Raw genomic sequence first — 18258 nt, forward strand, 5'->3', positions numbered from 1 at the left:
ATGACACTCTAGTGGTATAGTGATTATACAATAGACTTAGACATAATACCAATATTATAATTATTATCATCATTATTGTTTTTATTACTAAAGTTATCATTGAGTCGGGCCACGAGAATATTGTCAGACATTAAGTCCGTTGTACAGAAAAGGTTGTGGACCTCTGCCGTAGAAGACTACTGTCCAAAATGTTCCCAGTGTGTTATATCCGCAAAGAATGCATCTCCAGGGCAAGATGTGTAGTTGACCATTTGTCTATGTCCGTGGATGGTGTAGTTAGCCACGAGTTTGCCTCCGTCCACCGCGCAGCGCGTCAAGCGTTGGCGCAAGAGCTCCACGGCATAAGGTGAGGGAAGAGATGACGTGTAGTTGCCGATGATGGATACGCCGAAGCCGAGGGCGTTGTGGCCCCGCGTGTGTGTGCCGAGGGCGTGCCAACCACGACCTTCGTAGATGTAACCGTCCGAACCCACCACGAAGCTGTCGGGAACAGGAAAATGTACAATCATCTGTTAGCTGGATGCTAACACATCTCTTTCGCCAGCGCAATGTTCTGTTGCAGGGGCGAGCACCAGGTAGCCCCCTGAAAATACCTAAATAGCCCGTGGAGCAGTTCTGAAAACAGCTAATCCGTGATGGGTCATTGTGATCTTCTATGAAATTTGATTTCTAACTGGGATGAGAATTCATCGACAACAGTGTCTGTCACGTTCCTTCACTCGAGTCCTGTGTCTCCAGGTTCCCTCTCTTCTGTCTCTCTCAACCTTGCCTTATTTGGTCCAAGGTATATTTTCCTCCTAACAGCTGTGGTTACTTATCCAGTTTTCCCTCCAATCACAACTCTTCCTCGTCACTATTTAATCACTCGGTCCCCTTTGCTTTGTGCTAGTTGTGCCTTTCTTGTCACGTCCCAAACACTCTTGTCTCAGCCTTCAGTCATTCAAGTGTACTGAACCCTTGCCTGGCCTTCTGGATTTTTGGTACTGCCCAACAAACTATTGGACTGTCGCTTTCGCTGATTGAGACTATGGGAACACTGACTCATCTCTGACGATTGTTGCTTCGCTACCGACCTCCCGTGTACTGAACCCTGTTCAAATAAAACACCTCTGTTACTTGACTATGTGTGTTCCTGCACTGTGCTTCCACACCAACACGATCCATCCTTGACAGTGTCTTCAATTAATTCTCAATTCTTCCAGAGTTCTTTTTAAATTAATAGCATAATTCATATATGTAAATCATTTAGTGCCTTATACAAGGCAGGTATTTTAGTGGTTTACTGAGCCTATTTTGACCTGAATTTAAATAATTACAAGGTAGTAATAACATAGTGGTAACATAGTAACAAAATAGTAATAACATGATAAGTTGTCATTTTAGAAATTCATATCAAACTGGTAGCCCTTTGAGCTATTTAGTAACGAAAAGAAGCTCTTAACTTCAAAAAGGTTTGTGACCCTTATATCTGAGATTGCCTACTGTGAGTAGTTAATGAGAGTAGTCACAGAGACAGACAACTCACTCATTCACTCATTCACTCATTCACACCCAGGGAAAACTTGAACCGGCCAATTAACCTGACATGCATGTATTTAGAATGTGGGAGGAAACCAGAGTACATGGATAAAAACCCGCGCAGACACAAAGAGAACATGCAAACTCCACACGAGGAGGCCGCGGTAGATAGAAACAAACCCTGAACCTCTCCACTGTGGCGCTGCGCGCTAAGCACCCAGTCGCCGGGCCGCCCGCACACTGTCACATACTTCCTGTATTCCTAAAACATTCATTGTTGTGTTCTGCACACTAAAGATTAGTTTGATCACCGTTGATGTCCATTTTACATCTGTCGTGTTGTCTATAATGCCTCGTTGGTTCACGATTAATTATCCCATATCCATACAAACATCTAAATGTTGCATGTTTTACATGATTTAGGATTAGGCATTAAGTGTTGTGAAAGGATAGTGGGATGTTTGGACGCGTTCTAAGGGATGGGCAGGGCACCTGTATGATGCGGCAGGGGTAAACCAATGAAAGCTACCGGGCCCTGCTGTTGAACAGAAGAGTGTGTTGTGTCACCCTGACCTGAGTGACACGGCCGCTTTCTTGTGTTCCGTTTTATCTGGAGGAACGAAAGCGTGACCAACTTGGGTGCCGAGGTGCTTATTTTGTTTGGGTATTGAGTTGACCATGGTCACATTTTTTGTGTGTTTTTTGCGACTTTTTCCTTTTTTCTTTTCTTTGTTTTTGTGTATGTGTTTGTCTTGCTTTTGGTCACCCCTCTCGAGGGATATGACCAGGGTAGGTAGGCAGGCAGGCAGGCAGGCAGGTAGGTAGGTAGGTAGGTAGGTAGGTAGGTAGGTAGGTAGGTAGGTAGGTAGGTAGGCAGGTAGGCAGGTAGGCAGGCAGGCAGGTAGGTAGGTAGGTAGGTAGGTAGGTAGGTAGGTAGGTAGAAAGATAAGATAAGATAAGGCGTAATGTATGTTCATGATGCCATCACCAGACCAATAGCAGACCAGTATTTTATATGCCGTTGACCATAAAGGACGTCGTGACTCATGATACGAATGAACACTGTGAATTTTGTTCTAATACAATTTTGGACATGCGAAATAATTTTATGATACAGTGGGGAAGAATGTCGTAAAGAGGGGCCAATCTTATTCCACACCGTTAAGTAAAAAGGTCTCTGTATCCCGGGGATCTACTGTGGTAATGAACTGCTATTTGCCTTATGCAACATAATAACCAAAAACATAGCAAATGGTAAAAACATCTCACCTATATCCAATGTCACTCCAGTTCCGTACCTCCTGGTGGAAGTGCTGCATGGCTCTCATGTCCTTCGAGCACTCGTGGAAGGACAGGCAAGGCTGAGAGGGCTGGTAGGTGTGGTGAACGTAGAGAAAGCGAAGGGGTAAAGACAGAGGAATGGGGGTTTCCTTGGGAGCCTTTGCCCTCCACTGGCAGCGGGAGATGATTTGAGGACAATCTGCAGCAAAAATGTCTTTTGGTGTTTTGGTTTTCACTTTTTTCTACCTTTCAAGGGATAGATTGGCACCAAGCACGGGGAAAGTTTGTGATAAGGGTTGATTTTTGTCTGCGGTGGTGACTACAGTTTGTCAGAAAAGTAAGTTCACCCATCACATTTCTGCAGAGATTTCATCGTAATGTTTAGTTGAACAACACTGAAGAAACAATGAAAGGTAGTTTGCGTTAAGCTCATATAACAGTGTTTAAGTTTAATTTTCCCATCAAAAAACTCAAAATATAGCCATTAGTAGCTAAACCCTTGGCAACCAACGTGAGTACACCCTGAAGTAAAAGTTCCTGAAGTTCAATATTTTGTGTGACCACCATGATTTTGTAGAACCACCTTAATCCCCCTGGCCACAGATTTCACCAGCAACTTTTAGGTGAGGATTTGTTGAAGGAAAGGCTTTGGGTTCACATCTTGGATTAAGTATATTTAAATTTAGGTTTGAAAGTATAAGGTCAGGATTATTTTCTGGTCGTACGTTTCAGTATGAAATGAAGAGAGAGAGTTCTGCTTACCCCAGTACTTGTGCACAAAAGCCTCCAATCCTTCTTCCACCGCCTTGTTGACTCCAGTGTCCAAAGCGATCCATTCTGTCTTCTCTAACCTCCAGACGAGTTCGAGTGTGTCCATCACCTTCTTTTGGAGGTCGAGGGGCGCCAGAATGGATCGAGAGATCTCCCTTCGTCTTGGACTAACGTGTCTGGATAAGGTATCAAGACCCTTGCTTGCGTGAAGGGTAAAACTGTAGTATTCTTTTAAGATCTCACTAAGAGGAAGTGGTTCTTCAGACTTTGGTAGTTGGCTAATGTCTGTGCCGAGAATGAATCCATCCATACCGCCATGAATTACTGAATCAGTGGCCGGGGTGGCAGGCCAAGACAATTTGAACACTTTTGGGCGCTCCACATTATCCCAGCACCCGTCTGGACCCAGGCGACTGGATACCGGGACGTCCTGCAGGCTGAGGAAGGATAACCCAAGTGTTCTTCCCAGGGTAAGTGGGAAAAGCCCTGTGGCTGTAATCACTTCTAGTTTAGCTTTCAGTCCAGATTCAATCCCCAGCAGCAAAGGGGCCAGGGCAACTGTGGTGCCATCTGGCGTAAGCGTAACCCCCCGCTCCTCGCCGGCATTGGTTACGATATGGTGAATTGCCTTGTCAAAAAAGCTGAAGGACGAGGCATTGAGGATGGCGGACTCTAGACCCGCGGCGTCTGTGAGGTTATTCGAAGCACCCAGGAAGTGGATAGTCATGGCGTCATCATGGCCGGCAGTCCTGCGCAGGGCCCTTACTAGCTCCAGGGGGGACAGCCCTGGGTTGGACTCTTCCACCTGTTGCACTGCGTGGATGAAGTTTTCCATGCTCCTCAGGTGGACTGGCAATTTAAAGTCAGATATTTTTAGGTCTGGATTACAATACAATAAATTTGTCAAAATGAGTGATTGATGTGTTGCTATTGGGTTTGTTAAACTACGCTAAGCTTGTTAGTTAGCTAAACACCTAGCAAGATACATGACTGGGGGAAAAAATTACACACTTTGTTCAGTGGATGCTAACCTAAATGGTTTTTCCAAATGATTCAATAACAATATTTTGTTATAAGGGCCTCTACAAGTCTGATGATGGATTTTGTGCTTGTAGAGTAACTTTTAATAAGCAATAGCTTCCTGTTTTGTTTATCCCTTCATGTCGAGGTTTTTGAGTTTTTCCTTGCCCTCATGTAGGTTTTAGATCAGGGAATGGTGTCATAATAGTCTGTGGCTTACAATAATCTGTGGTCTGTGCAGCCCTTTGAGACTCCTTGTGATTAAGGGCTATACAAATAAACATGACTTGACTTGAGGCTGGAATTTTAGAATGCTGTTGAGTGAAGATGACCAATCGTGGCTCTGCTTTAGAAGGTAGGTGAACTGTGATTGGTCGTTAGCTGAAGCCGCTGATTTGGTCTTATCTTCACTCGACAGTATTTTCCAAATGGCCACTCCTAGAGATAAAAAACGGGGATTTTGCTTTTTTAAATATATTCTCAAAATATGCAATACAATTCCCATTCAGACTAGTCAAGTCAGCGCGTTTTTATCTAGTGGGCTCCTACGAAACATATTATGTTTGGGTAATCATTTAGGTTGACTTCCGCTTAATCTTAATAGCAACACGACTTGCAACCTACGGTAGCTAGATATAGTCAGTTTGACTTTAATTACACGGCTACCTAGCTAGATAGTAAGCCAAAGTTGTTGGATTTTCTAAAAGATAGATAGAAAGAAAGAAAGAAAGAAAGATAGATAGATAGATAGATAGATAGATAGATAGATAGATAGATAGAAACAGAGAGAGAGGTAGGCAGACAGATAGAAAGTTGAATTGATTAAAATACAAAAGAGATTAAAATAGTTCTTCGCTTGCTCACAAGATACATAGATTACCGTCAAAAATACATGACTTCAACTGAAACTTACATTGTTTAACTGTAATTTACAGCTAATGTATATGTCTTCAATTAAGCCATTTTGGATCAATAGTGTGAAAATGGTTTTTTTGGTAGTTATCTTTTTTTTACCGGACGTAACAAATGAAAAGGACATGATTTACCTCCCATGTCAAGCCGCATAGACAATGTCTCAATCAAAAGTAATGGAGAGCTGCAGGAGCAGCTGCATGTCACCTATTCCATGTCAATGAGTTAATGTATATATTATAAATGGTAATGTTTCTTAAAATGATTATGATTTAAACCCTGATCATTTCTGAAACAAATTCGACAAAATTTCTTATTCGAATTTGTTTAAAGTTTTTGAAATCACCCAAAAAATTAAATAATAAATTGTACTTTAAATAGAAGTAATCTAGAACATACCTCTAGTGCTGCATGGCATTAAAGTAAAGCAAGAGAATGACACAAAAATGAAGAGTGATATTTGAAAAGACCCCATTTCGGCAGGGAGGCTGTAGTTTTCCAATGTTCCCAATAGAAGGAGGGTGCATGCATTTGTGACAAACACACGACCACAAATATTGATTTAGCCAACAGAAAGAAACATCGTGGGAGAGGGACGCCCCCCATGCAAATGGCAAAGGTCAGAACACCATCAGTCATCAAGCGAAAGTCCATCACTGCGAGTACACGACATTATAACTGACTACGGGATCGTAATCTTGTCAATTAGGATCACTGAACATGGTTTTATGAGTTGAGTCTTGCGAAAATGGTGTATTCTCAATGACTGCAAGGCCTTCTCTGCTTTTAAACATAATCAATAATATATTATGCATCTGTATTTTGGAAAGTAACTAGGTTGCTTCATTGAAGAAGTTGTTGCTTTTCCCTTGAGACTGTATTCCACATGTTGTCAGGACCAGAACGGAAACAGGACCCAATTGCGTTACGTTTCTCACAATTTTTATTAAAGGAACGAGGATGCGCTACGCCCACGGTCCGGTGTTCGCTAGACACGGGAAGTAGGTTGCTCAGAACTTGGAAGCGGATCTTCTGTGGCGAACGATGGCGGTGTCGGGACGAAAAAAACGGGTCAGTAGTCGGGACAGGAGAGCCAAAAACGTGGTCGGGGTCGTAAGCGAGTCGTAAGCCAGGAAAGAAGAGTAGACGTGGTCGGAGACAAAAATGGGTCGAAGCCGGGAGCAAAAAACAGGTGGGAGTCATGGTCGAAAAAAGGCTTGCCCAGTGTTAACTGAGGTTCGCAGACGGACAGACAAAAGGGGACAGATAGGAGTGGGTTTAAACAGGGACAGAGAGCCAATCAGAGTCCGAGGCAGTTGGCGCCAAGTGATGCATATCGATAATCATGACACATGTGTTCAAAACACAAGGCGTAGAGAAGAGCTCCCAAATGTTTTGCGATTTTTAAGGAAATTTGATTTCTAACAGGTAAGAGAAACAATTAGCATGATCAGTATCTTTTATCCATTACCTGCACTGGTTATCCTCAGGAGGGTCTCGGGGGTGCTGGAGCCCTTCCCAGCTATTGTCAGCTGGTTTCTCTGGTTGCCAGCCAGTCACAGGGCACACAGAGATGGACAACTCATTCACACCTAGGGACAATTTGGACCGGCCAATTAATCTGACAGTCATTTTTTTTGGAATGTGGGAGAAAACTGGAGTGCCCAGAGCAAACCCACGGCACGCGGAGAACACGTAAACTCCACACGGGGAGTGAGCCACAATTTTTGTGTAATTGGACATGAGAAGAACATATTGGTACTGGTTTCATTATCAGTGTTGCAACATGAGCAGATATCATTTTCAATTTCAAAACGTGAAATTATTATTCGTTTTTAAAGTGTGTTTCTTTAACTTCAGGGGCTACAGGTAATTGTAAATATACAGTTCTAAATCTGCTTATCATAGTGTCATCACATTTATAATGAATCCCATTTTTGTATTGTTTTCCAGGAAATGTCATTTTTTGTTAAGTACATTCTAATGAGGTTATTATTACATTTACTGTCCAGAATTCATAATTTCTGTACAAGAGGTGGAGGCAGGACCGCAGCCAAGCCTTCATTGGGCCCTAAGCAAGAAGTGTTAGAGAGCAGAACAGGAAACAGGACCCACTCGCGTAACGTTACTCGACAAAAGGCGACTGTCAGGACAGCGGTTAAATACTGACAGGGAGCCAATCTGTCAACGAGCTCAAGCTGGCGCCAGCGGGCGGGGCCAATTGGGCACCATGGCAACCGTGACAGAAGCTGGTGCCATACGGCGGGGGCCAATTGGGCGCCATGGCAACCGTGACAAAATAAGATTTGGGGCCCCCCAATACTTGTTAATTTGCATACCTACTAGAACTCACTCCATGTTTTACACCAGGGGTGGACAATAATTTGGAGTCGGTGGCCACATGTGACATGTTATATTTCTTTTGAAATAGATTTGTTTCATCAAATTGGTTTTGAAACGACCACAATTACAGCAAAATAGTATATTGGGTCCCTGTTTTAAGCACTTCATTTGTTATTTACTTTTGAAATATTCCTGTTTTTTGTTTTTTTTAGTATTTCTGAAATCAGATTTTTGTGAAAGTTCAGTTTTTTTTTGTAGTGCTACTATAGTTTTATTTGTAAACCATTTTTGTAGTATTTTTCAAGTTATTCTACGTGGTATTGCCATAGTAGTAGTATTTTTTGTATTTCTGTAGTATTATTGTATTTAGAAAGTAGAATGTTTTTGTTGTATATCTAGTATTTTTGAAGTATTTCTGTATTATTACAGGGGCAGCACGGAAGCACAGTGGTTAGCGCCTGTGCGGCACAGTTCTGAGGTCATGAGATCGAACCCCCTGTGTGGAGTTTGCATGTTCTCTCCGTGCTTGCGTGGGTTTCCTCCGGGCACTCTGGTTTCCTCTTACATTCCAAAAACATGTCAGGTAAATTGGCCAGTCCAAATTGTCTCTAGGTGTGAATGAGCAATCAAATTGTCTGTCCCTATGTGCCCTGCAACTGGCTGGCAACCAGTTCAGGATGTCCCCTGCCCACTGCTGGGATGGGCTCCAGCCCCCCCGCGACCCTACTGAGGATAAGCGGTGCAGATAATGGATGGATGGATGTATTATTACAGGAGTTTTATTGTTATAGTATTTTTGTAGTATTAGTGTAGTATTATTTTTTTAGTATTTTTTTATTATCTCTGTTGTATTTTGTAGTATTTTCACATTAGAATTTTTGTTGTATATCTGTAGTATTTCTGTAGTATTTTTGTAGTACAGTGTTATTGTAGTTTTATTTTTTTAGTATTTTTGTGATATTCCATTGGAGATTAAAGTATCACTTTAGGTGTAATTTGCAGTATTTTTAGTGTATTTGTAGTAATATTTTTGGAGTATTTTTTTACATTATAGGATCACGTTTTAGTATTTTTTAGTATTTCAGTAGAAGTGTAATTGATGTATTTCCAAAGTAGTATTTTAGTAGTCTTTTTGTAGATTTTTTGTAGTATTTTTGCAGTGTTACTGTAGTTTTATTTTTGTACTTTTTTGTAGTCAAGTCATCATTATGTAGTATTTCCATAGTAGGATTTTTTTTGTATTTCTGTAGTACTTTTGTTGTATTTCAAGTAATATTTTTGTTGTCGTATATCTGTAGTATTTTCGTAGTATTATTGTGTTATAACAGTAGTTTTATGATTATAGTATTTTGTAGTATTACTGTAGTAGTATTTTTTTACTATCTCTGTTGTATTTTGTAGTATTTCCACATTAGAATGTTTGTTGTATATCTGTAGTATTTCTGTAGTATTTTTGTATTACAGTGTTACTGTAGTTTTATTTTGTAGTATTTTTGCGATATTTCTATAGGATAATTTTTGTAGTATCACTATAGCTGTAATTTGCAGTATTTCTGTTGTGAACCTCTTGTTGTATTATTGTAATCATATTTCTCTAGTAGTTTTTTTATATTATAGTATTATGTATTGGGTTTCCTCCGGGCACTCCGGTTTCCTCCCACATTCCAATAACATGCATTTCAGGTGAATTGGCCGGTCCAAATTGTCCCTAGGTGTGAATGAGCGAGCGAGTTGTCTGTCCCTGTGTGCCCTGCCATTGGCTGGCAACCAGTTCAGGGTGTCCCCTGCCCACTGCCCGGAGATGGCTGGGATGGGCTCCAGCACCCCCGCGACCCTAATGAGGATAAGCGGTACGGCTAATGAGATGAGATGAGATTTTTAAGTATTTCAGTAGAGGTATAATTGATGTATAAGTACTTTTTTGTAATAGTACTGTAGTTGTCTTTTTGTAGTATTTTAGGAGAAAATAATTTTGTAATAGAGTATTACTATAGTAGAATTTTTCTGTAGTAATGCTATACAGTACTATTTTTTTAAATGTTGGCGCCAAAAAAAAGTCTTGGGGTCCCCCTAGTGGTTGCGGGGCTCTAAGCAGCTGCTCAGCTCGCTTGGAGGTATATGAGGGTTTATTTGTTTATATTTCAGCTGTTATAGACACGTATTGCTTTAGAATGGCATTCACCAATTTGTTGTATTCAGATTTGGGGCGGATGAATTTCTCATTTGATTCTAAAATATCCATAACTTAATATTCCATCGTAATCGTCCATCAAAGGCGACCATGACCCGTTTGGTTACCGGTGACTTCCGCATGGAGTCACGTGGTGTGTGGCCACGTGACTCTAGACCGGAAACGAGTCGCAAAGCGATAGCCCACTCGAGAGTCTCGAGGCAAACTTGGACAAATGCATTACGAAGAGTAAACAACTTTCCTTTTTTACGCGCCGGACGTACATATACATATATATTTATGTATTTTAAAAAATAAACATGTCAGAAGGGGGACATCATGACGGCCCAGGTAAAGTAATATCGACACCGATTTGAATTTCCTGACCTATTTTTACGCAGTTTTTTTGCATGTGTTAAAATCATAATAAGATCAATTAAGTATGTTTTTTATTTTTTTTATTTCTGTGTATTCAGTCATAAACAACAACATATACATAACTTTTGATTGTCTTTCTCTCTTACTATGCTTATTTGTGTTTCTCGTTCGGGACAGTTCTGTAATTACAAGTTTATTATGTATTTAATCATATGATTTCTTTATCGTAAGTGTTTATCGTTAATGTTAAGATCAAGATCAAGATGTTTTTAAAAAGTGGTGTTCTTCAAACATCATGTTACGTTTATCACTTAGTGAAAATAGAAGAATATTAAATTCTTGTCATTGATAACAACGTACCGACCGTTAGAGATTAGACATGACACTCGTGAATAAGACGTATAAATTTAAGAAACTTCAGATAATTAAATGAAAAAAGCAAACTACATACAAGGTAAATACTACGAACGCTTTTAAATAGAATCCTTTTATCAATCTATTTCTCTGCTTTCTATTTTAGTTTTGACGAAGAAATTAAATTATTTAGAGTTGTCTAAACATGCATGTGAAGTCACTGTCTTTGTGATCACATATTTTAGATGTAAACAAAGTGATCAGCGATTTAAATTGCAAATAAATACATCAGTCCTATTTAATTTAATTTGTATAAAAATGTCATTTGAAATGAACCTATCCCTTTTACTGGTATGCAACTTTCTAACATTTTCTTTGAAATACTTTGCGTGTGTTTATTATTACTTAATGCAACAATTACGTTTTATGGATTTGTTAAAACTCGCCTAATCACTTACAAAAATGTAAATACATTTTTATTCAATTAATAATTATATTATTGGCAATATTTGCTGCTGCCCAATATTACTGTACAATTTTTTTTTATTGCACTATTGTTACGATGCAGTTAGAACTTAGGACAGTCTTAAAGCACTACTTTGTTAATATTTTACATTATTTAATCTGAAATTATTTTCATCTTATTTCTTCTTTTAAGTCTTTATTAAATCTTTATCCTGGAGTGCCTTGTCTAATTTCTTTGTCAACAATGTTCACTACAGTAAATACAAATCTGATTCTAATTTTTATACAGCATTTCTCTGTTTAAATTTAGATTCATAAAATATGATTTTAAACATGTGACATTGTTTTTTCTCCGTTTTATTTTTAATGTATTATTAATGTATTTTACTCAATTGCACCGTGCATAAATTGTCCTTACTATGTTCACTTTAGAACATTAAAATTAATTGTATTATTTTAATATACTGAGGATAAGCGTTGCAGCTAATGAGATGAGATATTTAAATATTTCGCTTATCTTTAGTGTATTCCATTTTTTTAACTCTTCCTTTTCCACAATATTCTTGTTTTGATTTTTTGGCTTTCTCCATAATGTCAGGATAATAAGAATACAAGAATAGATCCAGAAGAAGGACATTGTAGAGTATTAATACTACTATTGATAATACAAAGGGATGTATTGTAGAATGTATCATAACGTATGATATTAAACATAAATTACTTTGTCCTCCTAATTTGTGATATCATGCCAACTATATTTTTGTTGTCCCCATAAGTGCACCGGCGGCAAAGGCCGAGAAATTAGTTTTTTTTTTTGATCCTCACGTAAAGGGAACTGACATGTGTGTCCGCCATCTTGTTTCCATGTAAAAATCCAAGCATTGGGGGGAAGAGGAAAGACAGAAAAGCAAAAGAAGAGAAAAGAAAAAAAGTGTGAAATGGTAAATTTAAAAAAGAGAAACGAGAAAAGGGGAAAGAGGAATGAAAATAGAGAAAATAAAAGAAGAAAGGGGAAAGCGAAAAAAATGAAAAAAGAAAAATTAAAAGACAAGGGGGATGTTATAAAGGGAAACTAGAAAACGTAAAAAAGTGAAAAGAAAAAGAACAGAAAAGGAGGGAAGAGAATAAAATAAATAATAGAAATAAAATAGGGCAAGTTAAAGAGTAAAACAGAAAAAGGGATAACAGAGAAAGCAAGAATGAGAACAAGAAAAAAGAAACAAAAAAAGGAAAGCGAATGTATAAAAGGACAAAAAGAAAAGAAAAAGGGATACATAGAAAAGATTTAGAGAAAAGGGGGTTAGGGGGTCACATTAGAAAAAGAGAAAAAAAGGAAAAGGGGATAACAGAAAATAAAAAAGGGAAAAAGGCTGGGCAAAAAAAGAAAAGAAAAAGAAAAATTGTGCTTTTTGTTCTCTTCAGCATGTATTCCTCCTCACCCTTTATAACATTTGTTTTCTGTTTTTCTAGTGGTTAAATATTACACACTGTGCTTTTAACAATTATTTCAAACGAGACAAAATAACTCTAATTAAGAAATCAGGTATTGCTTACCATTTATTCTGAGGCAATTCTTTTGTGATTGCTATGATTGCCAGTTATTGTTTTCCCTCTGGGGACGTCGTTTTAGACATAGATTGTTGTTAGTAGAGCATTTGAATGGCAGGCTGGCCTCACGGTCGCCGTCACCGATCTTTCTCCGGTCACGACCCCGAATAGCAAGATATTTCTGCGGATTATATTCCGCTCGAGTGACGGTGTGTGTCAAGGCATGGCGTGCGCTCCGCTTTTGTTTTGTGCAATCTCCGTCGAGCGTGACCATCATCGGAGATATGCAGGGACTCGGTCTCGTTCCGTTTGTCTGCATGAAATCTTAAGTGTTTGGATTTTTCTACTCTCCTCTGGCACGCAAGGTCCGTCTCTATTTCCACATTGCATTTGCGTGAATTGAATTTCTCAGTTGTTCAAAGTAGGGATCGAACGATAAGTGTTTTTCAGGGCCGATACCGATTATTGGAATGAAGAGGAGGCCGATAACCGATATCTCTGGAGCCGATTATCGTTTGCTGTTAGAAATTGTCGTAAGACAATTTAAATTACGAAAGAGAAACAAAGAACGTTTGTTATAAATTTAAATACAACTTGAACAGCTCTCTGAAACCTTTAACAGTACATAAATTAGATTTTCAACACAACTAACATGAGTGTTTTTTCACTTAAACCAAAAACAGTGCAGGAATTAAAATGAGGCTCAGCAGCAACTCATATAAAAGTACATAAAACTTAAAAAGCTCCATGAAGGAATTTACATGAAATAATTTAGCGTGAGCACTCCTGTTCTAGCACCAGATGACAAACAAATGTTATGGTAAGAGAGCCAATAACTTCCACTTTAGTGTGTTTTACCTGCTCTCTTTCTCGATTACAAAAACGCCTGATTGATGAATTCATGTTATGATAAGAGCTAATATATCAGTCTCCACCTGAATTTTCCTTTCTGAAACAAGTTAACTACCCTTTTTATGTTATTTCTTAATCGCAAACATGCTTTTATATCACAGACACAGGCATGTCACGGCGAGTTAGCAAAGCTATTGCTCTAATGTTAATGCTATAGTGACTCCGCCACCGGTTGCTTATCTAATCAGAAGGCACAGGGTGGGTGGCGGGGAGGAGAGTGGAAGGAAGAAGGTGTCTAGGGGCAAGAGAGATAGTCCATAGTGGCTGCATCTGTGACTTGATAATAATCGGCAAAAAAAAAACAACACCGATATTCAGCATATTCCCAAATATCGGTGCCGATAATCGGCCCGCTCGATGATCGGCCTACTTCTAGTTCATAGTTCTTTCTTTGACATCTTTACACGTCAAAGGGTGAGCTGTCTTAATTGGAATACTTTAACGTGGGAATACAGTTATGCTAATGGTCTTACTGAACAGAGTAAAACCACAGGCTGAAATCATCCTAGCCAAAGACCAGGAAGGTTTCAGGGAGGGAAGGAGCACCACAGAACAGATATTGAATTTGCGCATCCTATGCGAGAAGTTTCAACAACAACAGAGAAACTGCTATCATGACTTTTTGGATTTCAAGAACATGTCTAAAAGTGTATGGCAATCCTCTTTATGGGCCACTATGCGGAGGTACAACATGGGCCAGAAACTAGTTGAGACCATTGAACAGCGGTAAGCCAATGCCAACAGTGCGGTACTGATCAATGATACCATTGGAGCATTGTTTTAAACCACAGTCAGTGTGAGACAAGGCATTCTCCCTCAGATTGTATTCAACATCTTCCTAGAAAGGATCATGACCAAAGCCCTGGACCAACAGGAAGGTACAGTCACCTTGAGGGGACACAGCAACAGTAACCTCCATTTTGATGTTGATATTGCTGGATTGGCAGACGAGGCAGGAACTCAGACATCTGGTCAATCGCCTGACAAAGCATCAAGCCAGTATGGGATGGAAATCACCACAGAAAAAACTAAGTAATTACCAACAACCCAAAAGGCATCCCCACAAACATCATCATCAACCACCAAGAGAGTTTAAATATATTGGAGCTGTCATATTAGAAGAGGGTCAGAACCAGAAATCATGGCCAGCATAGCTGAAACCATAGCCTCACTAATACCCATCTGGAAGGACAAGAACATAGCAGTGAAATCAAAGATCAGACCCATGCAAGAGCTCGTTACTTCCATGCCCAACTTCATTGTCCACCCTCCAGGGTCTCACAACAGATTATGGGAAACACTGATTTGTATCATTTAGGGCATCCTAGGGTTAAAAAACTCCTAATTTATTAAAAAAACAACAACATTGATTCAAACAATAACCTAAAATACATTCATCTGACATGATCTTCACTGCTGACATAATTGTCAGTCATCTTGCTGCCACGGCTACCCAACAAAAACAATATGAAATGCTTAGCAAATAGTGTGGTTTGGTCACTTTGTGTCGCCATAATTTGTATTCTTGCTTGTCCTTTTCAGCCCTCGCTTCCAGTTGCACTACACAATACTGTGACATCTAGTGGTTAAGTAATTCACACTGTCTCTTTAAAGCTACGTTAACTCTTATATTAAATTTGACTCAAATAACAGTTTGATCTTGGACTTAAAGGGAACAGTGTTCATTATTTAGCACCCCCTAATGGTAAAAAAAGGATTCATTGTGCTTTTAAGCTGAAAATTCATGTTCAGGAGACTCAATGATTGGTGTTTTTTAAAAATGACGCTGGGTGTTCCTTCGAATCATTTTGTTCCCATCCCACACAAATATGAGGTTTGTCAATTTACTTAAGTTCTGTTTGAATCCAAAGTAGCCCAAGAAAGTCATTTGCAATCTCTCTCAAAGGCACACTTCTTATTTCCATCCAGGAAGTCAAATCAGCTGTTTTTGTGTCTTTTTGATGACGCTCTAAATTTAAAAGTGAATCACGTCTTGTGTGCTTTGCACTTCTGTAGCGTTGGTCCTGAATTTTCTTTCTCTTTTTTTCTTTGCCTTATGATCCTAACCATGTGACTGGGATAAAGCGTGACTACCCGCCTTTGTGTGTAGGAATTCAGACAAATTTCCGTCGAAAGCAAGTCTCTTATGTTAGAAAAAGTTAAGATTTCTTTTTTACAAACATTCATTTTAGAATTTTTGGTTAAAGCTAAAGTGTGTTTTTAGAGTGTTAAATACCTTACTCTACAGCACAGGTTGAGAGCCATTTTGACCCAAAGAGCCATGAAATAAAAAAAATGTATATATTTTTTTATTTTTTTGAGAGAGAGAACCACACCATATATTTTAAGACAAAATTCAAGAAAACCTCCAAACCCGTTCTTCGGACAAAAACAAATTCATAAGCGCATTTTATTTCAATGTGTGATGTTTGATGATTTGATAAAATGTATGAAATAATAATGATGTCAAAACCTGTGCACTATATCAATATAAATATACCACTTCAAATTTGTCTCCCCCGCAATTATTTAAGACCATTGAGGCTCCATTGGACCGTCATTTCTGTCCTAAATAATGGTTTTAAAACATGGTGCGTGCAGAGTTCTTTTGGAAAATTGTCACAAAATACAAAAACATTACTTTCTGCACGAACAACAGTGGGCAAGGGGGAGCAAGGACGCATTATTTCTGTTAATCTAACTAAATTGCTGTGGCTGCTTTGCTGGCGTTTTGGGTGTCTACAGTTTGTTCTGTGGGATTTCATTACAAAGTGTCTTAACACTGAACATAGATAGTTTAAAAAGCATCCATATAAAGGATTCTTTAGCGACATACAGCCAAAATGGGGTCTGTTGACTGTAAACCCCTTGGCTGTGCCCTATATATACTAGACTGAACCGATTGCCAAAATTTGTGGCGCCCCGGCTTCGCGCATGCTAAATCAACATCGCACGTAACTTAATTAGAACAATGCAGAAAATGATGGAAATTCGAATGGGTTCCATTTTATCTCCGAGGCACATGTAATCCTTAATAGAGCCATATGTGGCTCGTGAGCCCTAGGTTCCTGACCCCTGTTTTACAGGTTTACTTTTTGTATCCAAACTTGTTTACTCATAAAATCGAAAGGTAAAAGGCATGCTTGAACATATCTCTCGTTCAACGGAGCCACTTTCACTCAGGCATCAGAACAAGGCAGGATGACTCATTTAATTTAAATCATATGATCTTTTCTTTTTATAGAGCAATTCTTCATTTCAGACATTCTTGGACAATTATTTTCACTCTGATGTTCCTTTTGGAAATGTCATATTTTGAAGTTTGGAGAACTTCATTTTAGGAAGTTATTTTGCATAAATAGTAAGTTGCTGAACTATTAACAGTTGTTTATATGTTTTACAAAATATGTGTTATTTAGTGACATGAGAGGGTATGCTCACTGTGAAATCTAGACAGTGTTTTTTGAAAATGATAAAACGATTGTCCGATTCACAACAACAAATTTTAAGGATATGGGCAAAACTTAACCTCATTAAAAATGCTTCTAAATCAGGTCATTGCACTCATCCCATTGCTGCGAGACGAAAACAACATTGCTGAGTTTGCGTCTCCAGATTTTGGCCTAGGGTAGACTAGTTTATTTTTTCAAGTAGACAATTTTTCCCATCTTGTTCTGTTTGAAAATCTTGTTATCCTTGAAGAAAATATTTTTGAGTTTCAGACAAAAAACAGTGCTTTTTTTTATTTACCCCTGCAATATTGTGGTAGCGATTTATTTTGGGGTTATTGTTTTCTGATTAATTTATTTACATTAAATAATTCATCAAGAAATTATAACCTATGGCTGCAACTGATGATTATTCAAACCTTTTGCCAATTTTCCCATCAATGAATCAGATGAACTAACAATTTTTCCATATATATATATATATATATATATATATATATATATATATATATATATATACCATTTATTTGAAATAAGAATAATACCAGCGCGTGTGTCCCATATCAACAAACATACCACGTTAAACTTGTCTCCCTCCCGCAATTACTTAACATTGTTAAGCCTCATTTCACCCTTCATTTTTTGGGGAAATGTTGGTTTCAAAACCAGGTGCAAGTACAGCCCTTTTCTAAAAATGTCACAAAATACTGCAAACGAGGATACCAACCTATTTACCCTTTGGTGTAGACGGCGCTGGGCAGAGGAAAGTGCGCGTGTGCATAGCTCCGCCCACCCCTACCGCTCACACAATCAGATTGCTCTATGTGCTTGGGAATTACAGTTTTTCTGTGGGTTTTTGTTATGAAGTGTCTCAATAGTGAACCTGAAATGTTTAATGAACTTCCATATAAAGGATTCCTTCATGATGTATAGCCAAAACGCTTGACTGTCAACTGTTGTGGGAAGTATACTCATTATATACGGGACCAAATCAATTTGTTCTTAGCTCTATGTCGTCTATATGTGCACTTTACTCAACTCGGCACTTAACAAAATTTGAAAGTCTTGGATAAGGTTTGCCTGACTATAATTTTATCTTTTAACTTATGGGTCACGAGGTATAGGTACCCGACATCT

At 38.7% G+C, this 18258-nt stretch overlaps 2 protein-coding genes across 2 annotated transcripts in view; one reads left to right on the forward strand and one right to left on the reverse strand.

The window, feature by feature from the left end:
• Positions 1 to 3: 3 nt before the first annotated feature.
• Positions 4 to 6038, reverse strand: pglyrp2 (peptidoglycan recognition protein 2). The gene is made up of 4 exons (XM_088341719.1): positions 5902 to 6038; positions 3562 to 4419; positions 2788 to 2998; positions 4 to 480 (listed from the first exon to the last, which is right to left on the reverse strand). Exons 1-4 carry the CDS (start codon positions 5975 to 5977, stop codon positions 177 to 179), a joined length of 1449 nt encoding a protein of 482 aa, XP_088197845.1. The 5' UTR covers positions 5978 to 6038; the 3' UTR covers positions 4 to 176.
• A 4170-nt stretch (positions 6039 to 10208) lies between these two features.
• Positions 10209 to 18258, forward strand: part of mcoln1a (mucolipin TRP cation channel 1a) — a 28080-nt gene continuing 20030 nt past the window's right edge. The window contains exon 1 of the mRNA XM_088341720.1: positions 10209 to 10366. Within this exon, the coding sequence (XP_088197846.1) occupies positions 10336 to 10366 (31 nt within the window). The 5' untranslated portion in view covers positions 10209 to 10335. The remainder of the gene's footprint in view (positions 10367 to 18258) is intronic.

Source organism: Urocampus carinirostris, chromosome 8 (assembly GCF_059441175.1).
Source record: "Urocampus carinirostris isolate Australia breed hairy pipefish chromosome 8, RoL_Ucar_1.0, whole genome shotgun sequence".
Taxonomy (NCBI): domain Eukaryota; kingdom Metazoa; phylum Chordata; class Actinopteri; order Syngnathiformes; family Syngnathidae; genus Urocampus; species Urocampus carinirostris.